Source organism: Eptesicus fuscus, chromosome 21 (assembly GCF_027574615.1).
Source record: "Eptesicus fuscus isolate TK198812 chromosome 21, DD_ASM_mEF_20220401, whole genome shotgun sequence".
Taxonomy (NCBI): domain Eukaryota; kingdom Metazoa; phylum Chordata; class Mammalia; order Chiroptera; family Vespertilionidae; genus Eptesicus; species Eptesicus fuscus.
Window position 1 is genome coordinate 7,612,324 of NC_072493.1, and position 23,919 is coordinate 7,636,242.

Below are 23,919 nucleotides of genomic sequence, written 5' to 3' on the forward strand. Positions count from 1 at the left end.
AATGTCATTAAAATTTACTTCACCTCTTTTTATCTTTTTAATGTGCCGACTAGAAAGTTTTGCACACCTGCCTCACATTGAGTTGCTGGTGGACACCTGTACAGAAGACGGATTACATGACAGCCCTGTGTCAAACCTCGCCCTCCTCCACTTTTGTAGGTAACATTTCATTGGAACGCAGCCACGCCCCTGGCTTACATGTTGCCTGTGGCTATTCTCAAGTGAGGGCAGCAGCATGGAGAACTTGTGACAGATGGTACAGCCCACAAGGCCCACATTAGTCCCGTAGGAAAAGTATGCTCTGTGCTTTAAAGCTCCCAGAGAGGAAAGCTTTTTTTTTTTAATGTTTTTATTGATTTCCAAGAGGAAGGGAGAGGGAGAGCTAGAAACATGAATCATTGATCAGCTGCCTCCTGCACACCGCTTACTAGGGATCAAGCCTGCAACCCAGGCATGTGCCCTTGACCAGAATAGAACCCAGGACCCTTCAGTCCCACTTCAGGACTAAAATATTTAGGTATTTTTATAAAGTGCTCCTGGTCTAGAGGCCTCATCCATAACTCATAGTTCACTGCGTCGTCATCGCTGCTATGGAAAACCAAACAACTTGTTTAAAATAACCGCACAATTAAAGACTAAGTAATGCGCCCTGGCCGGTTCGGCTCGGTGGAGAGAGCATCAGCCTTTGAACCCAAGGGTCTCAGTTCGATTCCGGTCAAAGGCACGGACCGGGGTTGCAGGCTCCTGTCCAGCCCGGGCCCTGCTCGGGGCACCTGCAGGAGGCAACCATTCTGTCTTTCCCTCTCCCACTCTCTCTCAAAATCCATGGAAAAATACCCTCGGGTGAGGATTAAAAATAATAATACAAATAATGCTGTGAACAGTATCGTTTTGTGTTCCTCACGACCACCGCGCCAGGTCCCTGCCCCACCGGCTCAGTGCTGTCTGCACAACTGAAATGTGGTCCCGCCAGGGTGATGACCGGAAGTGTGCTGCTCTCTTTCTGGCGGCGCCGCTAGGGTGACGACCGACCGGAAATTCACCGCTTCTTTCCGGCCGGCGCAACACGGGGAGGGGAGGGGCCACGCTGACGGACGGCTCCGCGAACCTATGAGCGCGGCCGCAGCGGCCCGGGACTGCCTGGCCTCCCAGGCGCGCGCCTTCCCGGGCCGCTGTCGCCTGAGGCCCATTTCCTAGGCGGTGCGCGCCGCTCCTCGGCTCTGGGGCATCGCCGGACCCCGGCCCTCGGCGCCCCGCCCGCCAGCCCTGCCCGCCCGGAGCGGCGCAAGGACGGCTGAGCGCAGGTCTGTGCTCCAGGCTGGCCGGGCTGGTCCGCAGTGACCGACGCCGCTCCGTCCCTGCCGCGAGCGTACGGGCCTCCGGGGACAGGAGCTGGCGTCGCGGCCCACGGCCGTCACGGCGCCGGCACCGCGGGGCGTAGCGTGTGTCCCGCTGTCGTGGCGCCCGGAGGGTGGCCGCGTGGGGCTCCGACAGTCTCCGCGCCTGCACCAGGGGACCTCCGAGCTCGTCCCGCGTGCGCTGGGGTCGCCTGGTTCTGTGTGAACGAACGAGCGAATGAATGAATGTTGAGCGAATTGACGCACGAGCACGTGAATGAATGAATGGATGGAGGAATGAGCGAGTGAATGAATGTGTGAACGAACGAATGAAGGAGCGAGTGGACTGAATGAATGGATGGACGAAGGAAGGAGCTAAGGAGTGAGTGAGTGGACAAAGGAATGAGTGAATGTGTGAACAAACGCACGATGGATGAGGGAGCGAAGGAAGGGAGGAGTGAGTGGGCGGATGGTGTCACGGTGGTGGGTTCTTTTCTATGGAGCAGGTGGTTTCCTTCAGGGACTCCTAACCCACCCGAAGCTCCACGCGGCACCGCTCACACTGGGCAGGTCACCAGTGGAGCGTCCACTTCCCGAGGCCCCACGGGGTGGTAGGGAGGCGGGCATTGAAATCCACACGGGACACCCGCCTGCCCTTCGGTTCTCCCCGCCAGGCTCGCTGCTGGGCCCCTGGGGGCAGGCAGCTGTGGGGTTCAGTGCAGGGCGCATGAGGTGGCCTGGCGCTGGGACGGTGGCCGGGGAAGCCACCAGGGCAGGGCTGCTGGGGTCTCAGCGGCCTCCTGCTGGTTCCGTGTGGGGTTCCGTGTGGGGTTCGGGAGCTCTGCTGGAGGTGGAGATGTGAAGCGGGGACGGGAAAGCGCCCAGGAAGGTCACCTAAGCCGGGGCGGACGGTGCTGGCTGCGGCGCCATTCACTCCGCTCCCCGCAGGTGCGTCTGCAGGAGCCTGGGAAGAGCCATGCGTGGGCGCCTTTGACACCATGATGTCCATCAGGCAGAGAAAAGGAGTCAGAGCCACAGACGTGTCTGGGGACGGGGCAGCCCAGCAGGAGGACGTGGCGCTGGAACCCAAACTGCCCTCCGGTGGGTGATGCACACGGCCTTCGGGGTCGCTTGCTCTCTGCGCCTCTGTCACTCCCACAAGATAACTCCCTGCGACCTCGCTTGTCCTGGCACCCCAACATTTCAGTTTGATGAGTAAGTTAGCATACCTAAGGGTCTGAGACAGGACTGTGCAATTCTTTTTTTTTTTTTTTTTACATATTTTTATTGATTTCAGAGAGAGAGAGAGAAACATCAATGATGAGAATCACTGATCGGCTGCCTCCTGCATGCCCCCCACTGGGGATTGAGCTTGCAACCCAGGCATCTGCCCTTGACCGGAATTGAACCCGGAACCCTTCAGTCCGCAGGCTGACGCTCTATCCACTGAGCCAAACCGGCCAGGGCAGTCTGTGCAATTCTTTACCGACTTAGTTCTTTATCGGTTTGTTTTTTCCAGAAGGCTGTACCAGTAGAAGATTATGGAAGATTCTGTCATTTACAGTCGGTGGAGCCGTCGCCCTCTGTGCTGGACTCCTGACGTCTGTCTACCTGGCCACCTTACATGAAAATGACTTATGGTTTTCCAACATAAAGGTATGGGGTGTCTGTGAGCCTGGCATGAGAGTCTCCGTCAGTGGGTCCCACAAAGAATCCAGTCCCTTAAACAGTTTGGCGATGGAGTAAAAAAACTTTGTGTTTTTTGGTAAAATAAGATCAGAATGTTTACAATCCAGTGCGTTTCCTAACTTATTCCAGTGAAGCAGCAGTTACTCTGACCAGCGCTTTTCTTTTTGTTAATCGTCACCTGAGGATATTTTAACATTGAATTTTAGAGAGAGTAGAAGGAAGAGAAAGGGAAAGAGAGTGAAACATCGATGTGAGAGAAACACATGGATTGGTTGCCACCTGCATGAGCCCCGACCAGGGCCCCAGGCAAGGGAGGAACCTGTAACCGAGGCATGTGCCCTTGACTGGGATCGAACCTGGGACCCTTCAGTCCGCAGGCCGACACTCTATCCACTGAGCCAAGCCGAGTAGGGCACGCTTTTCAAACTGGATCGTGAACTTGGTGCCGTGGGTCATGAGGAACGCTTTCCTGCATGTGCTGGGGTGCGGGATTCGCTATGAAACTCTTAATTGTATGTGTGTATGTACAAATGAGGTTCCAGTATAAAATTTTTTCTTCTGTTGGGTAGTATTAAAAAAGAAAGAAAGTCGAAAGACAGTGCTCTGAGCCATAGAGTCCCCACCCAGTGGTCGCAGTGTGTCCACGTCTAACTGGATATGCGCGTGGCCGGGGGCCGGCCATGACTCCCGGGAAAGGAGCCGTAATTCTCATCCCACTCTCAGGAAGGTCTGTGGTGTTTTACACACCAGTTTCCTATTGTCCCTCTTTCCTCTCCCTTTGTAAGCATTTCTAGTGTTGTTGTTTTTTTAATATATGTATTTTTATTGATTTCAGAAAGGAAGGGAGGAGAGATAGAAACATCCATGATGAGAATCACTGATCAGCTGCCTCCTGCACACCCCCTACTGGGGATCGAGCCCACAACCCGGGCTTGTGCCCTGACCAGGAATCAAACCGTGACCTCCTGGTTCATAGGTCAATGTTCAATCACCGAGCCACACCAGCCAGCTCTAGTGTTTTTTTAATTTGGCATTGTTTTCAGAACTAGTATATTACGCAAGGAAAGTTACATATTGACAGTGTTTTTGAACCAAATATACCTTTTTCTTTTTTAACCTAAAGGTCATGACCACCATGGTGTCTCATGACTGGCTGCTTACAAAGGTAAAATTCAACCTTCGAGGGCCAAGAATTTCTCATCTGTGAGAATATTCAAAAGAAACAACATACCTAAAGATAGTCCTCATAGGGCATTTACCAAAATATCTTGAGCTTTGGTTCCCTTGTTGTAATGCCAAGTTAATTATCTGACTGATTTCTGGTAGGCTTGTGGCACAGCATGTATCATTATACCTTTATACAAATTATTATGATCCTTACAATTTAGTGACAATAGCTAGTTTTTCTTGTCAAGAAGAATTTCACTCACCTATGTCTCTTTAAAATGGAATGTTTATAAACAGGTTCCCTGGAATTAAGCAGTTTAATGTTTACTGATTAGCCCAGTATCCTATCTAATAATAGACAAATATGCAAATTGACCGTACCTTCGCTATGCCCGCGATTGGCCAGGAGGTGCAGGGGGGCAGGACTCGGGGTGGCTGGGGTGGCTGATTGGGCCGGCGGGACGCTGAGCTCGCATCGCCAGCAGCGGCTCGAGCTCAGCATCTGCGCCATGGCTGTGCTGCGGCACAGAAGGGGCCTTTGGGGCAGCGAGCTCACGTCCCACAGCGGACCATCAAAAGCGGGGGAGCTGGGTGCCTGTCCGCTCAGGCCTGGTGCACCAGCGGACAGGCACCCATCTCCCCCACAATCGAAAGCAAAAGCGTGGGAGCTGAGTGCCTGTCCACTCAGTCACCAGGCCTTTCAGAAGCCTCCGCCGCGCTGGAGGCTTCTGAAAGGCCTGGTGCACCAGCGATCAAAAGCAAAAGCGTGGGAGCTGGGTGCCTGTCCACTCAGGCACCCAGCTCCCCCGTGATCGAAAGCGTGTAGGGGACCCTACACATGCATGATTCAATCATGCACTGGGCCTCTAGTTTTGAATAAAGACTTAAATACCCCTGTGTGGGCACACAGCCGAAATCAGGTGCTGGTTAATGAAGAGTAAGGAGGGTGCAGAAGAGTCCCATACTTAGCTTTAAACTGTCAGGTCACCAGTCGGTCAGCAGGTGTTTGTGGAAGGAAGGAGGGAAAGGGGGAGGGGAGGGGAGAAGGAGGGAGGGAGGAAGGGAAGGAAGGAAGGAAGGAAGGAAGGAAGGAAGGATGGAAGGAAGGAGAGGCCCGTCAGCATCCAGTCGGGGGGCTGGTTTGGCACTTCAGACAAAAGGCCCTCATTCCCTCAGACCAGTGGTCGGCAAACTCATTAGTCAACAGAGCCAAATATCAACAGTACAACGATTGAAATTTCTTTTGAGAGCCACATTTTTTAAACTTAAACTTCTTCTAACGCCACTTCTTCAAAATAGACTCGCCCAGGCCGTGGTATTTTGTGGAAGAGCCACACTCAAAGGGCCAAAGAGCCGCATGTGGCTCGCGAGCCGCAGTTTGCCGACCACGGCCTCAGACTAATGCCAGTCTTTCCTTGAAGTCATTTTCTTTTCTTTAAAGTGTGTTCTTCCTTCTCCTTGGAAAAGAAACCCCTTGACAACAAGGGCTACATTCTTACACCTTTTTGTTTCCCCAGCAAGTGGAAGTTCAGTGATGAGGAAAAGCAGTTCCTTCTTGGCTGAAAGCACTTGAGACACTCGATTCTTTTAGTCTTTTTTCCTCATGCCAGCATTTCCCACTGTTACGTATTTATTTGATATCACAGAATGTGAATATCTTCACACTGAACACTTACAAAGCAAGGAGTCTTGAGAATTGGTAGGGTTAGTCCACAGCGTGGCAGCCACAGTGAGACCAGGACTGGTCACCTCGGGGTCAGCCCAGTGGGAGTGCAGTCCCTTCGACAGGCGTCCAAGCGCCTCAAAGCTTGGCAACTCTCGGGCCACAGCTCCTGTCACCCCGAGGGCAATAGGTGTGCATTCTGACAGATGGGCATGGACTTGCCAGACAGTAACCGGGTCTGTGCCGGGAATATGTTTGCTGAGGGCTCGCTTCCCAGCGCCGGACGGGGAACAGCTGTCTTCCTGTGAGCTACTGTTTGCCGGTGAGATGATTTGTTGACCTAATTCGGAAACAGATTACAGTTATAAGGTTAATCTTCCCGTGGCTTCCCCACGACCTGCAGCCTAGTCATTTGGGGGACAATTTTTATAAGCAAAAGTGATTTACGTGAGATTTTAAGAACCGAATGAGATATTTCCTTTGCACATTTGGTGTCATTTGTCTGAAAGGACTTGTTACCCTCCGTGTTGCCCAGGAGGCAGATCGCTCGTTCTGAGCAGTCGTGAGTGTTTTTCATGATGCTTTCCTTTTAGTGCTTCTGTTAAATTACTATATTCACGACTACAAAACGTTTTGAGCTGTACAGTTCCTTAAAAGGACAATTCCTTTGTCTTTCCACTTATTTCTGTCGTTATCTTTAGAGAAGACGCTTGCAATATCTCAGCACCGCTTCCCCTGTGGAACCCACGCAAGTAAAATAGGAGGTATTTGCTCGTTCTGCATTCTTTAGAGGTAGCGCTATTGCTGTGCGTCGTCCTTGGCACCACCCACCCACCCGGCAAAGTATAAATTGCTGTAACACTGGGAAAGTGTTTGAATGGGGGAAGCAGATGTTGTCTTAGCAGGAAGCAGATGTAAAACTTGCAAATGTCTGTCTGATAAAGTATAGCATTTGGTTCCATACAGCTGGTGCCAAGATCACCAATTCATCATGTTTGAATGCATTTTTCCTAATTACGACCCTCTGTTCCCTACACATTCCGGGTGTATTAAGGAGCGGGGAGGACAGAAAAGCTTTCTCCTGTGAGTACTTCGAGCAGTGCCTTTCTTTCCCCGTCTCGATGAAATCAGTCTTTTCTCTCGGCCGGCGTGGCTCCGTGGTTGAGCATGGGCCTACGAACCAGAAGGTCACGGTTCGATTCCTGGCCAGGGCACAGGCCCCGGTTGTGAACTAGATCCACTGTGTGGGGCGAGCAAGAGGATCAGTGCGTCTCTCTCATCATTGATGTTTCTATCTCTCTCTCTCCTTTCCCTTCCTCTCTGAAATCAATAAAAATACATTTTTAAAAATAATCACAAAAGTCATTTCCTCTCAGAAACCGTGTTGGGGAAGAAGCCCCCACAAGAGAGTGACTGATGGGGCTCTGCAGGCTGATTTGGGGTGTTGGTGTGACGTCAGCATGTTTCATGGAAAGCGGCTGTTCTTTGAATGCTTTAAGGCAGCCGGAGAGAAGAAAGGGGGTGTCGTTAAACTGAATGTGGCAGTTTTGCATGGAAGAAGCTAATGTTGACTCAGTTAACGTCAATGCCCAGCCTCTGTGGGTCCTTGACCAAGTAGGAGTCTGAACATTGTAGAGGGGAGCGCTACCAGTTTACTTTATTGTCATCAAAAGCAACAGGGCCGCCGTTCGCCGAGGTCAGAGAGGCTGCCTGCCCTGCTGTGGAAGGCACACCGCAGAGCAGCAGGAAAGCTCGGGAGCCACGTCATTTTGTATCGTCCTTCCCGCGCAGCAAATGTGCTGATGAGATTAAATTTCAGAGCCTGACTGGGCCTTCCTTTTTTTTTTTTTTTTTATAATATGTTTTTGTTGATTTTTAGAGAGAGAGGAAGGATAGGATAGAGGGATAGAAACATCAATGAGAGAGAAATAACATCTGTTGGCTGCCTCCTGCACGCCCCACACTGGGAATCGAGCCCACAACCTGGGCATGCACCCTGACTGGGAATTGAACCAGTGACCTCCTGGTTCCTGGGTCAACGCTCAACCACTGAGCCATACCGACCGGGCTAGGCCTTTTTAATATTTTATTTTTCCAGAATAATTTTTTTTTCCATGAAAGGAATCTCATTATATCCAATTTGCTATCCTACCCCTCCTCCCATTTTTTAAAAGATTTAACAATGATAGAACATAATAGTTTGTTTTTCAAGATCAATAATTAGATGTTTATACTCTTACATAATTGAATATTTCTTCAATGCACTACTCATGAATTGATTTATAATACCTTTTTTTTTTTTAAGAATAAGAAAGATATTTAAAGAAATACTTAAAAGGTAGAAGAAGTAAATAATTGCCAGGTATGATGATAAATAGCATGAGTGGTTCCTTTAATGAAATATTTATTAGTATTTGAAAAATAGTTGGCGGTAAGGGAACTACAGAGGAGGTAGAAGAGGGTTCTCGCCGAGGAAGTCGGGTGTGTGGTGTTTGCCGTCTCCCCGGTGGAGCCGGGGTTGTGGGATGTGGACTTAACTGTAACAGGAGACGCAGATCTCAGGGCCTGGTTTCGAACGCTGGTGTAAAGGAGTCTGTAATGACACAGATTATAACCATTTGTTCGCTCAGAGTGCTTCACACATACATACATGAAATACGGGATCGACGAGTAGTAGTGGGGTTATTCCAGGAGTCTTCCTATCCTCAATACCAGTTTCCTGCGTATTTTATGTTCATGTCTTAAATTTTATAAAAGCATCTTACAACCAAATTGACTAATAGCTATTGCTTTAAATCTTCGTTCTTCTAAAAATGGACTGTGTATGTCAAAGCCCTTTAAATGTCTTGTATCCATTTTCCTACATGAACACTTTCCATTTGTCAAAGTAAAATTCACATGTAAAAGGTCTGTCACATTTCACTACGACTTCCTTACACTCTTACAATAAAAGGAAAACTATTCACCTCATGTAATATCCTCAGCTTTTAGGCAAGTGTCTAATGCAATTACAGTTCTCTTCATGTGGGGGATTTTTTTATGCTGTTTTCGGTTTTGTTTCTCACTGATATTACATAAGAATGGTGGGGGGGATCTGTTTGTTTGTTTGTTTTAATTTGTGTGAAATACAAGAAAAACGTTGCCTCTGAAACATCAACTAAATGGAACTAGTTGTCTCTGTTTTTAAAAATGCTTTTACAGAAAATTTTACACACCCTTAAAAGTAGAGAGAATTGTATAATAGACCCCTAAAATATACACCCAGCCTCAGCCGTTACCAGCCGTCCGTTGTTTCTATTTTCCGAGATTTCCTAAAACTGTATCTCCAGAGTTGGTTTCCCTTCTGCGTTGTAGTTCTGTGTCCTCTCTCCATGGTGACAACAGAGACTTAACCAAACGGGGTTGTGTGAACCCAAATGAAAATCTGCCTTCGTTTCAGGAGGTGGAGCGGGAGATCTCCTTCCGGACGGAGTGCGGGCTGTACTACTCCTACTACAAGCAGATGCTGCAGGCGCCCAGCCTCGTGCACGGTAAGGCTCCGCGAACGCCCTGCAGGCCCGCATTCTTCTCGCTGTGTCAGCCAGAAAACACGTCTGCACAAAAGCACATGACATGCTCCATAGAATGTGTGTTGTTTTTCTTTGACCCTTTGTCATTTTCACTTGTTAAATAACATGAAAATGTTCTGCTCTAGAAGTTGTATAATACTCTATGTATCCCTCCTCTCCCTGCCTCTCCGAGCCACCCCGTCCCATAATTCATGTTTGTGATTTCTCGGTCTTGCAGCTGACTTTTCTCACGATCCTTTGGGAAGAGGTCTTGGCAGGTGAAAGGGCTGTTGTCTGAATGGAGGGATTTTGGTATCCAAGCGAAATTACAGCCGTCCCCACTCATTCATTCCTTTATTTTTGCAGTGCCATATCCCCCATTTTCACTGTTTCTACGTGTTCACAGCCCCTACTCTTCACCTTTGCTCCAGCGAATGGAGACCGGAAGGCCCCCCCACTCATGCGCTGATGTGCTTCCCCCGCCACGTGGCACAGCTGCCCTGTCCTGGACTCTTGGGTTCAGATATGTTTTTGGCAAGAATTCCTCTTAGGTGATGTTTTGTGCTTCTCTGTCACAATGAGAGGCATGTGATTTTGCTTATCTTTCTTTTTGTGCCATAAAAATTAGTTCCTGTGTAGAAAGGCAGTTTTACCCATAATAAGGTTAATTACCTATCAGCCCAAACGCAATGGTGTTAGCAGCTGTTTGAAGATGCATTGCCTATACCTGTATTTCAGTAGCGTTGCAGAGTGACATTCTAACTCTGCCCTCCCTCCCGGATCTGTGAGCCGGAACTCTGTTATATAACACCCTTTTTCTCATCAGCTGCTCGGTGGCCTCGAGGTACAGTCGGTACAGGAAAGGCAGGCTAAGGTGAGCGTGAGTCAGGGCGCTGTTGGCCAGGGCTCAGCAGTGGGCATTGAAGTGGGTGTCCACCTGCTTCTGGGTGGGGTTTCGTGGGGAGCAGAGCAGCTCCCTCGCTGTGATCTGTTGAAAGTCAGCCCTGGACACAAGGGTTTGTCCTTCCCGCCCCTGCAGGACACACGAGGAATTGGGGGGGGGGGTGGCAGTGGCATGTCCTGCCTCCAGTGGGTGACCCTGCCTCCTGTCTGATGACCCGGGCTCAGGCCACGGGCTGGGACTGGAAAGAGGGTGAAGTTTGGGGGTGGGGGACACATGGCCTTGGGCCAGACACCAGCTCCTGCCTGCCAAAGAAAAGAAAAAGACGGTGTCTTTAAACAGAAACACCAACCATCAGTCCCCACAACAAAGAATCATCGAGCCTAACATGTCAGAAGTCCCGCAGTGCGGTGAGAAGCTGCTGTGAAGGTGACTGTACCACCTTTTTAAGTTTCGCTGGGCCCGGCTCACCCGTCCTTTGCTCAGGTGGTTCTGTTGCAGCTCCGTGTCTCCCAGAGTTTAATAGTCCCTGGGAGCCAGATAAAGCCCACGCATGGCAATCGTTTGCTACGTCTCTACCTGTTTCTTCTAATCTGTAGGTTTCTTCCCATTTTTCCTTGTAATTTTTGTGGAAAACGCTGATTGATCTATCGGATAGAGTGTCCCACTTTCTGGGTTTTGCGGAGCCCCTGGCGCCTGCCATTCCGTGTTTCTGTGGTCTGAGTGGCCCATCAGGTGGCGGTGGGTCTGGCGCCGGCTGGGGCCAGGTTCTGGTTCGGTCAGGATGCCTCCCGGAGGGTGTCGTCCGCTCCACAGCGGGCACATTCTCTGGCTCTTTCTACAGAAGCTGTGAGTAGTTTTGAATAAATGAATTATTTTAATTGTAATTCTTTTTCCTGATTTTTCCACTATCAACCTTAGGTTTCCGTGGCTTAATGTATGATAACAAAACAGAATCTATGCGAACCATTAACCTCCTTCAACGAATGAACATTTACCAGGAGGTCTTCCTCAGTGTTTTGTACCGAGCTCTGCCCGTGCAGGTACGTTGTGTTGGTAGCGTTGAGTTGTTAAGAGCAGGTGAACGTCAGAATCTGCCATTTCAGGTTGGAGTTTGACGTATGTTATTCTGATCTTCAGCCGGCTTGGTGGAACAACAGCAGTATCCTAGTCACCGTCATAAATACTTGGCATTTGCTTTTTATTCGTGTCTTATAAGCTCTGTGGTACATGTGATGCTTCCTGGCTTACCATGTGTGTACAGTCTGGAAGTGATGAACGTTTTCAGGTGGACACACTTCTCACTTATCTTTGAAATAAAAGACATTGGAAAGTTCCCAAATCACAATGACCTCTTTTCTTTTTAATATATTTTATTGATTTTTCACAGAGAAGAAGGGAGAGGGATAGGGAGTTAGAAACATCGATGAGAGAGAAACATCGACCAGCTGCCTCCTGCACACTCTCCTCTGGGGATGTGCCCGCAACCAAAGTACATGCCCTTGACTGGAATCGAACCTGGGACCCTTGAGTCCACAGGCCGACGCTCTATCCACCGAGCCAAACCGGTTAGGGCCACAATGATCTCTTTTCACGTGAACAGGTAAACCCGGGCCAAACCGGGCGTGCACTCGCCTGAAGATAAAGCCCCTTCTCTGGAGGGCTGTGGGCTGTGGAGTGGAATCAGCACCACCTCCTGATGGATTTCCTCTGTCGTGTTGTTTAAGTGAAGGAGAAGGGTCCGGGCTTCCCTAACAGTGATGTGCGTCGCTCCCTTTTGCAGAAGTACCTCGAGCCCGTCTACTTCTACATCTACACCTTGTTCGGGCTCCAGGCGGTCTACGTCGCGGCCCTGTACACCACCAGCTGGCTCCTGAGCGGCACCTGGCTGTCGGGGCTCTTGGCGGCCTTCTGGTACGTCACCAACAGGTGAGTCGGAGTCGCTGTCGCCTTCTCCCTTTACACAAAGTAGGCAAAGGGGGAGTCACTTGCTTCCCAGCTCAGAGGAAGCTGCTCTGCACGTCTGTCTGTGAGGGAGCATCTGCCCAGCGCTCGGCCTGCGTTCCGGGGGCTGTGCGGCCAGTGTCTCCAGCCGCACACCCCACCTCAGAGACGTGTGATTCCTCACCAGCACCCTCAACACGGCACGCAGCTCACGGCTCGCGGAGCGGCAGGCCCTGCGCATGTGAGGAACGCTACGTCATCTAACTTTCTATTCCAAATACGGAGCAGAATGAAATCGCTTTTTTAAAAAACACATTCAAGAGAGAAAAACTGCCTGACCTGCAATCGCAACACCAATACTGGGGAGGAAACTTACAAACTCGGGCACCGGGTCTGACGTAGATCTTATGTCAGAATCCCAAACAAACTCCTTTCTCCTATAACCTCACTGAGGGGTTCCTGTAGGCCGAGCACTTTGCAAAATGCTTTCCGTGTATTCTCTGGCGAGCCTTACAGAGGAGAGACTGTTATTACCCCATCCTAGGGATGCGGACATTGAAGCTCAAGGGCTAACGTACAGTGTTGGTGAGTCTGTGAGAATAAGTATATGTCAAGGCATGTGCATATCTGTATCAGTACACACGCTGCGAAGTCTTGGTCAGAGTTCTAACAGGGGTGCAACCACTGTGCCAGGCTGCCTCTTAGCATTTGGATCTAACCTGTTATTCCTGCCAAGAGTGAATGGAAGTCAAACGTGTTTGTTTTCAGAGTAAATCGAAGATATTTATTGAAAGCCTACAGTGCGTAGAGAGAGTTCTTGGAACCAGTGGACAAAGATGAAACCTGGCCTCTACCTGCCCTCTAGGGGTCACCTTCTAGGGAAGCCAGGGGTCTGTAAAAATGGTCAGCGGTGACAGTTCAGGACGTGTAAAGCGTGACAAGCACAGGGGAGCGTGCACGGGTGAAGTGGGAGGCAGTGAGGCAGTCACAGGAACACGCATATGTCCGCCCAGATCACCCCTGGCTGGCTGCATACGTGTGGACGGGCACCTGGACATCCTCCCTGCCGAGTTTACGTTGCGGGGATGGAGGAGGGAGACAGATTACTGAGAACCAGAAACCAGAGTCTGGTGTCCTTCATGTGAAATAGCCGCCAGTGTAGGACAGTGGAGGTGGCCACGGACGGGTGGCCACGCACAGGTGAGGACTGTGCTCTCTGTGTGTGCAGGACAGACACCACCCGGGTGGAGTTCACCATCCCGCTGCGGGAGAACTGGGCACTGCCCTTCTTTGCGGTCCAGGTCGCGGCCATCACGTATTTCCTAAGGCCAAACCTGCGGCCTGTGGCGGAGGTAAGTCCCATAATCCTTCCTGCGTTTCTAACCTCCAGTGTCATCCAAGCTCAGAAGTGGTGACGTGCGGGTGCCCCAGAGCCTGTGCGGAGTCCTTGGTTCATGACCAGTTTTTGAGTTAAACGAAGCCTTCTCCTTTGCAAAGAAAATGGTTTGGTTTTGTTGTTGTTCCGTGTGGCTCAGTGGTTGAACATCAACTCATGAACCAGGAGGTCACGGTTCAATTCCTCGTCGGGGAACATGCCCGGTTGCAGGCTCCATCTCCAGTGGGGGGCATGCAGGAGGCAGCCAATCCATGATTCACTCTCATCATTGATGTTTCTCTCCCTCTCCCTTCCTCTCTGAAATCAATAAAAATGTATTTTTTAAAATGTGTTCTACATAACCCGGCCTTAAGTAGTTGCAGCAAATCCACAGACAATTTCTGCAAAACAGTGGGAACCCTTAAGCCTCTGCTCTTGCGATGCAACTTGGTGTGTGGTCACCTCTGTGCCGGTGTGGGGTCCGCGCAGCACGTGGTTGCCTCCAGCGCTCGGTGTTCAGAGCCACCGTCTCTGTTCTCTGTTTGCTCACAGAGGTCCTGCTCTCGAAACCCGTCTGCGAGGCTCTTTCTTCCTCACGACATGTGAGTGACTGAGGTTTTCTTTCCACAGCGGCTGACCCTGCTCACCATCTTCATGTCGACGTTTGTCTTCAGTCTGACCTGGCAGTTTAATCAGTTTACGATGCTGGTGCAGGCGCTGGGGCTGTTCGCCCTGGACTCCCTGGACATGCTGCCGGCCGCCAAGGTGAGCGCGCGGCGGGGACGGGGAGGCGGTGGTCGCGCTGTGCCTGTCGCAGATGCGCACGTGTGTAACGTGGAGGAAATAACGCTGTTTGAGCTGGCGGTTAACCTCGTGTGACCATCTTAACTCTTATTCTGCTTATTGTACATTAAATGGCGGATTTATTTGGTGCACAAATATCTAGATCAGTTGTCCTTTATAGAGAAGATTCAAATTTCAGTTTATAAGACAGCTCTCAAAATGTGTGGCTGTGTACCGACTCCCTCCCCCCGCCCCCCAAGGAAAGCAGTGGGTATGTAGCAACTTTCCTGTGGTCCCGTATAAAATCCTCACAGGGACATTTAACCAGCCTGGGGCGTGAGCCCTGTTACCGGCCACACAGACTTCCCTCTGAAATAAGGAATTTCAAACCTGTTTGTTCCTCATGTGTGTGAGGGCCTGACTTTTAAATGCTGGCGAGGATCTGTTTCCTTTGAGGTTGGAACACAAAACGGGGGAAATGTGACTTGCTGCTGAATAAGAATTTTCATAAACCAGTGAACCTGGGATGGTCTAATTCAAAGAGAAGAGGAAAAGTACCAGCTCTTAATTTTTTCTTTGAGGCATTTTTGCGTGGCTCCACGTGGGTGGAGTCTTGCTTGTAGTGTTTATTCTGTCCAGAGTGTCCCTGGTCAGAGCTGTTCATGCGCATTTCCCTGCGCCAGTCACCTCAGCTGGCACCTGTGCCCGCCCCCCCCCCCCCCCCCGCGGCCCGGAGGCAGGTGCGCGGCCCTGTCTACCACGGGCGGGTCCCTGCAGTCCCAGTCCCTGAGGAAGTGGGCGCGTGCGCGCAGATGAAAGGGAACAATGGGCGATATGGGTGGGGAGTTGGGACGGAATGGAATGTGATAAAATACTGATGGCCGGCTGTCAACAGTAACTTAAAAGAATTTGGAAGAAAGCTGAAGGCTACAGATTGCGTCTGCCTGTGTCCAGGATACAGTTAAAGCATCGTTTGCTTCCTCTGCTTCATAGTATCCAGTTTGTTGCCTCTTTAACGTTACAGAACTCCAAATGTTTTGTGGTTAAAGTAAACAGAAGTGTGTGTGATTTAGTTTCTTTTTAGCTTGTACTCCAGTGGGTGTTCTCTGCGTGTCTGTAACCTGAGATGGGGCGCTGGTCTCTTGATCACCTGCCTCACCTCGACTCTCCCTCCGGCAGGCGACGTGGCTGTACTCCATACAGGTCACAGCTCTGCTCCTGGTCTGCGCCCTGCAGTTCTTCAATTCCATGATTCTTGGATCGCTGCTTATCAGTTTTAACCTCTCAGTATTAATTGCAAGAAAACTTCAGGTAGGAATTCTCTTTTTTTTTTCTGTAAATTTTTTTGGTTCGTGGGACCTTCCATGCAGCATTCAAAGGAAAACTTAAGACCAAATTCCCACTAAAAAGTGGGAAGGGCATCATTGGGTTTTTGGAAATTCATGGTTAGCATTGGTGAGAGCTGCCACGGACAAGCCGTCACAGAGATGGTTAGAACAGGCTGTTCGTTGACTCAAAAGCATTCGTTCTCATTCCTGCTTCAACCTTAATTATAAGTAAATGTCACACGTACTTGAACTCTAGATGCTGTTATATTTGGTCATCTGCAAAGTTATCTGAGATTATAAGAAAACCAGTAGGTTACGTTTTCCACATATTCCCCCTATGTGTTGCATGACCCAATGTTTTAAATCCTTATGTAACCTTACGTGTATATGAAGTTATATTAAAATTTAAGAATTAAAACTCAACTCTTTTAATTTCTAGAAAAATCTGAAAACTGGAAACTTCCTTAATAGGCTTGGGAAACTATTGTTACATTTACTTGTGGTTTTATGTTTGACGCTTTTTCTCAACAACATTATTAAGGTAGGTTAATAAAATAGGTTAATAAAATGGCATGTTTAATTTAGCATTTCTAAAGAGTTATCAGTTTTACTTTAAACAGGCTCAGCTTGGCGGGGGGGGGGGGTGTATTTTTTTATATTTATTTATTAAATTGATTGGGGTGACATTGGTCAACATGAGCATATAGGTTTCAGGTGTGGGTTTCTATGTTCCAAGATCTGAACAGGCTTAGTTTTAACTTGTTTCAGTAACGGGATTATTTTATTGATTTTAGTCCTCGCTTTCTATTCACTCTAACATGTTCTACCTTGAACTCACCTTTTGAGTTATTAAACTTTTTAGAAACTCAACTGTAAAAGCCTTAAACAAGTATTTCTCTCAATTTAAAAAATTCTTCTTGTGGCCCTTGGAGGCTGCAGATTATCGGGTTATTGGTTTTCTGATCTAAAAGATCATACTCAGCCCTAGCCACTTTGGCTCAGTGGATAGAGCATTGGCCTGCAGACTGAAGGGTTCCAGGTTTGATTTCGGCCAAGGGCACATGCCCAGGTAGGCAGCATGCAGGAGGCAGCTGACCAATGATTCTCTCTCATCATTAATGTTTCTATCTCTCTCCCTCTCCTTGCCTCTCTGAAATCAATAAAGAAATATATTTCCAAAAAAATAAAATAAAAGATCATACTCAGTGGGCTTCTAAAGCCGAAGAAGCCCATCTTTTATCTACTTTACATATTAAACTTACGCATGAGATCCCGTCTGACACAGCGATTCTGCTATAAAAAAGGAAGGGACAGCCTCAGGGTCCCTGCTTAGGAGTCCTGGACCCTGAGGACGTGGTGGCGCGTGCTGGCCACCGCTGGTTCTGTGAGGCCCCGAGCCTGAGCCTGGAAGGCCCCGGAAGCCGCACGCAGGGCCCCGACAGTTTCCGGCCTCTCCCTCCCCACAGAAAACGCTGAACCTGAAGTCAGATGAGCACATCTTTAAATTTCTGAAGGCAAAGTTTGGATTTGGAGCAACAAGGTATGGCTACATTTAAAATCTTTTTTTTTCTTTAAACAATTAAATGTGTGTTCACTTTTCATATTAAATCAGCAAGGACTTTTAAAGTTATCATTGTGCCTTCAAATGTTCGTTTCAGGCTCATTTTGAGGGAAAGATGGACGTTTCCTGACCCTGGGTTTAATCCTGGTTTCCGTTTGTCCCCAGAGACTTCGACGCGAACCTGTACCTCTGTGAGGAGGCGTTCGGCCTGCTGCCCTGGGACACCTTCGGGCGGCTCTCGGACACCCTGCTGCTCCACGCCTACGTGCTCGTCCTGGGCGTCACGGCGACCACGGCGCTGGCTGTCGCCCTCCGTCACCTCAGGTGCGCGGGCTTCAAACTCCAGCGCTGGGCCGTGAGGCTCGGTGTCGAGGGAAGCAGACAGAACAGGCGGCACTGTTCGGCCTCACGGCCCCAAGGCGGGTGGGGGACTTGATTGACGGAAAGATGACTGAGAAAGGCGTGTGCAAGGCTGGGGTCCTGACTCGCGGAAACCACCTGAGAAGCGGGTGCCGTGAACAGGAAACAGGGCGGACGGTGTAGACACGTGAGGCGCGTGGCTAACCGTGGCCGCGTCACTCTAGTGGGCGCGGCTGGTAGAGTCATCGGCTGGACATGCACCAGGGGCACTGTCCTCGGTTCAGCGGGAACTGAAGCCCAAGTTCATGGCACGTCTTTACTTCTTATTTGTAAAAACTTTAAAAATACTGGTAACTCGTAAAACAGCTTTCAAGATCTTAGTTTCCGCATTTCAAAAGGATTTTTTTTTGTTTGCTATTCTCTTACAATTTAAGGATTGAAGTACTTTTTTTACTTAAAATTAAATTCGTTACATTTTAGTTTTTCTGCTTCTTATGACACCTTTAGCCTCATAAACAAATTAAAATGACCAATAGCAATTCGTTTTATCTTGGGGAAATAATACATTTCTGGATACATGAGAGGGTACGTGTATTGTCTCTACAAGAGATTTGACTAAGTTACAATCCTGTATCCAGCTCTCACGTGTCTGCTGTTTTGTCCAGCGACTCCCCCGCCCAGGGTCCCACGGGAAGGTGCGCGGTCAGCCTGCGGCCCGACATCGCCTACAACTTAACACACACCGTCGTGTTCGGAGCCTTGGCGTTGAGCACAATGAGGTATTCTCGTCTCATCGCTGGTTATCCTTTTATCCAGCCGCTCTCACCTGGCCTCCGTTAGCAGTATCATGGGAGGCTGTCACCGTCTTCCTTAATGGCCCTGGTTCCCACAAAACGTCCTCATCTGCCGTCTCCTCCGAGGACAAAACGGCAGTCACAGCCGGTTTTCCCAGATCCTGCGTCGGCTCTCGGGCCGGAGGTCATCGCTCCCCTGGCCGGCGTTTCTGCGCCGTCGGGTAGGATCTGACCGCACGGCTGTCTGGGCTGATCTCTGCCCACTGTCCCCGCAGAATGAAGTACCTGTGGACGCCGCACGTGTGCGTGTTTGCAGCTTCTGGCCTGTGCAGCCCTGGAGTGTGGGGGTCACTTCTGAAGGTCGCCCGCCTTCACACCCCAGCAAGGGTCAGTGCCCGCCTCTGCCCCTCCATGTCACGGCTTCTAGTGTCTCCTCCTACCAGCTGTTTTATGGAGGAGTTGCCAGACATCAGCCTGGTAAAACAGATACTGAAATGTGAAGCTAAAAGTAGAGAACTGATACATTATGACTTCATGAGGATTTTTTTTAATTTTATTTTGTAATCACTTCTTTTTTTCCCAGCCATCAATTAGATATACTCATTCTACAGAATTTAGAAGGCCTGAAAAGCACAAAAAGAAAACTTAAAAATCACCAATAATCTACTGTCCAGAGCTGTCACTGGTGTGACTGTAACGTGTTCCCTGGCGGTGGTGGCCGGTGGGCAGTGGCGACCAGCCTCCAGGGGCACTTCTGAGTGTCCTGCCCTCTGGCCTCACTAGCGGGCAGCGTGGGCAGCGATCCCAGCCCTGACCTTAGCTCGGTGGCTGTGCATGTTGGACACTCCATTAAATGCTCCCTTAAATTGTATTTCTGTTATTTAAAAAAAAAGTCATATGTTTACAAAGCAAAACTGAGCCAAACGTGTTCCAAACACTTGTCACCTGAATACTGTCTCCGCAGGTGTGTGTGGTGCGGCACGCGGTCCCCATGCTGATGCTGCTCTGCCTGGGCTGTAAGGTAGGACGCGGTGCCTCCTTCCTGTCGCTAACCTGGCGCAGAATGGCCGCTGTGACGCGGTGACTTGGTGGGCTACCGGCAGAGTGGCCGGCGGGGTTAGGACCCCCTCCCAGCCTTGGGGAGCTGGCTTAGGTAGGAGGACTGATCTGTTTCCAAACAGTCAAGTAAACACGACCACAGTTTAGTCATTCTGATTAGTTTTGGTTTTGACTTACTATTCAGATTATGCGAATCCTGCGCATAGAGATGTTTCCAGACCTGTTTTGAGGTGAATGAAGTAGGAGCATTGTTCCCCCATGACCTGCTCTCTACGGAGTGCGGTGGCCCTCACCACGTGTGTGAGAGGCTCCCGTCCCGTGAGGACGGCCGGGCACACGCAGTTCAGGGCAGCCCAGGCACGGTTCCCGCCACGCAGGTTTGGGGAAAATGATCCCTGTTCGCAGTGGACTCGCTGACGAAATGGCACAGTCTGACTTAAGGTCCGAGGCCTTCCGTTGAGAGACAGGGGCGTTGGTCGTGTTGAGGACCCTGAGGCTTTGTCACCTCCGATAGTTAGAGGCGGACACTGTCGCCTGGCGGGTGGCCCAGCCCAGCAGGGGGAGGCAGCGAGCACTTCCCCGTCGGCTCCTGCCCTGCAGCCCCAGCACACCCTGTCCCCGCCGCAGGGACCGCTGGGGTGAGGGAGACTGTTGTTTGCTTTCCGTTGCAGTTCTGGCCAGGAGTGATGGACGAGCTGTCAGAGTTGAGGGAGTTCTATGACCCCGACACCGTGGAGCTGATGCACTGGATTAAGTAAGAGGCCCTTCCCGTCACTCAGGGGTCGCCTGCGCCTGGGTCCTGCCCGCCTCTCATGGGGGTCCCGCCACTGTCTCCTCCCTTAGAAGCTCCTGGCATTAAGTGGGTGAGAGCCTTTGCTGGAAAGTGAGTGATGGGCAGGTCCCCTGCGGTGCAGGGCGCCTGCTGGCAGGCAGCTCGGGGTGCACTGGGGCGCTGGGCTGTGGCCCTGGCATCAGTGGCGGTAAACGCGCAGCCCCGGGGATGGGTCTCGGCTGCTCTCAGCGCAGGTCCCAGCCCGGGTCAAACCCCGAGGATGCCCGCTCTGCTCCTCTGCAGAGCGTGGGGGTTAACGATGCAGGCGGACCCCCATCCGTCACCTAACCGGTGGGAAACCCGCGCTGGGGCTGAGACGCTCGCCTTTCAGCTCCAACACCCCGCGGACGGCCGTGTTCGCGGGCAGCATGCAGCTGCTGGCCGGGGTCAAGCTGTGCACGGGCAGGACGCTCACCAACCACCCGCACTATGAGGACAGCGGCCTGCGGGCGCGCACCCGGGCGGTGAGGGCCCTGCGCTGGGCTGGGGACGGGGCGGAAATGCTCCGGGAGCCGCCTGGCCTGTGTGGGACCTGGGACCTGGGAAGGGCCCCGGGATGAGGCGGGGGCGTGTCCAGGGCTCAGGTCCCGCCCCGTGGGAGGTGAGGGCCTGGCCAGGCCCCGATCCTGGGTTCTTCGCCCCGCAGGTGTACCAGGTGTATGCGCGGAGGCCCCCCGAGGAGGTGCACGCGCTGCTGCGCGCCCTGGGCACCGACTTCGTGATCCTGGAGGACAGCATCTGCTTCGAGCGCAGGCACCGGCGCGGCTGCCGCCTGCGAGACCTGCTGGACGTGGCCAACGGACACGTGAGCGCGGGCGTGGGTTGGCTCTGGGGCCCTGAGAGGGGCCAGCGCCCGGCATTAGTGTGGATGGCCCAGGCCCTGGGCCGGCATGGTCTCCAGGCGCCCGCCCACGGGCACCGGCCTACAGCTGGCTGGTCAGGAGCCTCTGCCCACAGGTCATGTGGAAGGTTTTGCTGTTAAAACCAAAACCAAACCTCAGCCTTTCTGAAGCCTCTGCTCGAGCATCAGTGGGCTAGCCCCGCTTGGCTGTGGCTGTGGCTGTGGCAGCCGTACTGTCTCCCTGCTCTCCCGGGCCCTGTCCACAGGGCCCAGGTGCACTCTGGGAAAGATTCCACTGCACAAAGTTCAAGACTCAGAGACCTAAGAGCTAGTCTCTAGAGAAGTTCAGGTGCCCAGCACAGGATCCGGACTGTGGCCACCAGCTGTGGTTGGCCCAGAGCCCTCCCTGTCCCCCCACCACCCAGTGTGTGACTCGATTCACCGCCACACCGCCCGCTCCCACACCCTTAAAGGCCTCAGGGAACCGGGGAAAAGGATGTGAAACTCGGCTTTTTGCCCAAGCAGAGTACCTCCTCTCCTCCTCGAATGCAGGGAGGCATGGGCCTGGCGTGAGTTCTGCTCTGTGTAGCGTTTTCACGCAGCCACTGAATGAGCTGAGGTTTGCTGGGTCCTAGCGAGTCCTCCTGGCCGCGTTTGTGAGAGCAACAGTGTGGTCCCCTCAGCACAAGATGGAGCTCAGCTTTACCGCTAAGGGTGCCCTGTGCCCCACACCCCGCGCCTTCTCAGCCTTGGCTCTGCCCCCAACCCCGGGGTTGGGATGCCGTGGGACCTCAAGCAGCCGCTGCCATAGGGACCACGTCCCTTACGTTCACTGAAGAAACCTAGCTCCTGTCCCTACCGTGTGGTTTCTTACAAGTTTGGTTTTTTTACCAAATTATTCTTGGTTTTGTTTTGGCTTCAGATGATGGATGGCCCGGGAGAGAACGAGGCAGGTCTGCAGCCTGCAGGCCACCCCCGCTTCTGCGAGGAGATAAGGAGGGGCCTGCCGGCCTACTCAGCGCTCTTCACCCGCGTGTTTCAGAACAAGACCTTCCACGTCTACAGGCTCCAGAAGGAAGTGGCCGGGCCTCCCGCTCCGTCTCCGTCAGGGCAAACGCGATAGCTGGCGTTTCGTGGTGATGGCCGCTGGAGCTTGGCGCTGTGATCGCAGCAGGCTCTGCGCTCCGCAGTGTAGCTTCGCGATGTTTACACCGCTGTCCCCGCCGTTGTCCTTCTCTGGGATGTTCTCCAGCATAAATGGTCTCCACTTCCCAGGAGGGACGTAGGACTCCGTGGCCGGGAAACAGCACGTGTCCATCGGTGGCCCGAACAGCCACGTGTCCTGTGGGAAATCCGTGGCCCGTCCAGGGTTTGAAACCCTCTGAGCTTTCCGGTGACTTCCGGCCGCGGTGACTGAAACGCATCGAGGGTGCGCAACTCAATCACGTAACACTGTCTCACTAGTGAAGGCCCATCGGTGGCTTTTTAAAGGCTCTTTATTGTCCTGTTTCACCTAAAAGTTTTATAATATTTTCAAATTACCATGCTTTTAATATTTCCAAAACAATCATGTTAGGTCCTTGTAACCAGAACTTTTTGCTGTGCTCAGTCTGGAATGTAATGTATAACACGTGTCATGTACTGTGGGTGCATGTGTGTGCGTGGGCGCATATATGTGCGTGTGTTAGTGCCGGACACAGAAACATTTCAGGTTCCACATTATAAGTCTTTTTTTTTTTTAATTTCTTTATTGATTAAGGTATCACATATTTGTCCTTGTCCCCCCACCACATTATAAGTCTTTAAAGGGGCAGGCATGTGTGTGTGGCCGTGTGTGTGTCCCTGTCCAGTGTTATCATTTTAAAACCACTAACCTATCCTGCAAGAAAGATAACTTTTCCTTATTTCTTACTTGTTTAAATTTACTGGGTTTGCAAAATTTTATAAACGTTTTGTTTTTAGCCTTTGTATTTTTTACAGCCTAGAACCTTGCACAGTCTGAATATTTTTTAAATATTGTATCTTAACTGAGTCACTAATACAGTATTTTTGGCAGAGGGCGTTTTCCTACCAAGTCTGACTGGTCTCCGGCGTCACTGTGAGGGGCCTGGGGGCGGATCACCTCCTCCCTCCAAGTACCCAAGTGCCTCTAAGTCCCGCTCGCCCCTGAACAGCGAGGGCTCTGCATCTGCTCGAAAGGTTTCGGTCATCGCTTTCATAATTAATTTCTAATAACGGGGCATGTAAAGCTGTTGGTAAAAGCATTTTGTACGCTTAATTAAACCAAGATGGCCACTGAAATTAACGTTCTCCCGGTTCCTGCCGTTGGGAGTGATTCCCACGTCCCCTTGCGGTTAGAGTGAAGTCCGTCTCCACAGGCATCGCCGTGTGTGTGACACGTCCCGTGATTCTATACTCGTCCACGCCTTCTAAGCAGCTAGAGCAGGGGTCCTCAAACCTTTAAAACAGCGGGCCAGTTCACTGTCCCTCAGACCGTTGGAGGGCCGGACTATAGTTTAAAAAAACTATGAACAAATTCCTATGCACACTGCACATATCTTATTTTGAAGTAAAAAAACCAAAACGGCAAAAACACCCGCATGTGGCCCTCGGGCTGTAGTTTGAGGAAACCTGTTCTAGAGGAATGTCACGCGCCAGGCTGCTCAGCTCTTATCAAAACCTGTTGAGATAAAAATGGACGGTAGCTGGGCTTCTTAGATCATGCGACTGGCACGCC

At 51.1% G+C, this 23,919-nt stretch overlaps 1 protein-coding gene across 2 annotated transcripts; it reads left to right on the plus strand.

Moving 5' to 3' along the window:
* The first annotated feature begins 1,169 nt into the window (after positions 1–1,169).
* Positions 1,170–23,242, plus strand: DPY19L3 (dpy-19 like C-mannosyltransferase 3). 2 transcript variants are annotated; one of them, XM_054710857.1, is made up of 19 exons: positions 1,170–1,304; positions 2,286–2,438; positions 2,857–2,993; positions 9,296–9,386; positions 11,227–11,348; positions 12,089–12,234; positions 13,478–13,601; positions 14,255–14,389; positions 15,587–15,718; positions 16,175–16,276; positions 17,202–17,275; positions 17,462–17,620; positions 18,295–18,435; positions 18,726–18,837; positions 19,415–19,471; positions 20,181–20,263; positions 20,673–20,805; positions 20,988–21,146; positions 22,105–23,242. In XM_054710857.1, the coding sequence occupies exons 2-19, from the start codon at positions 2,336–2,338 to the stop codon at positions 22,303–22,305; spliced, it is 2,211 nt and encodes a 736-aa protein (XP_054566832.1). In that variant the 5' UTR covers positions 1,170–1,304; positions 2,286–2,335; the 3' UTR covers positions 22,306–23,242. The 2 variants fall into 2 exon arrangements, with proteins under 2 accessions (XP_054566832.1, XP_027999198.2); XM_028143397.2 differs by having other exon boundaries at positions 18,322–18,435.
* Positions 23,243–23,919: the final 677 nt, after the last annotated feature.

Coding starts and splice junctions, on each gene's coding strand:
- DPY19L3 (XM_054710857.1), top strand. CDS start 2,336: ATGATGTCCATCAGGCAGAGAAAAGGAGTCAGAGCCACAGACGTGTCT. Junction 2,994..9,295: donor TATGGTTTTCCAACATAAAG/GTATGGGGTGTC, acceptor CCTTCGTTTCAG/GAGGTGGAGCGGGAGATCTC. Junction 17,621..18,294: donor GTCGCCCTCCGTCACCTCAG/GTGCGCGGGCTT, acceptor TCCTGTATCCAG/CTCTCACGTGTCTGCTGTTT.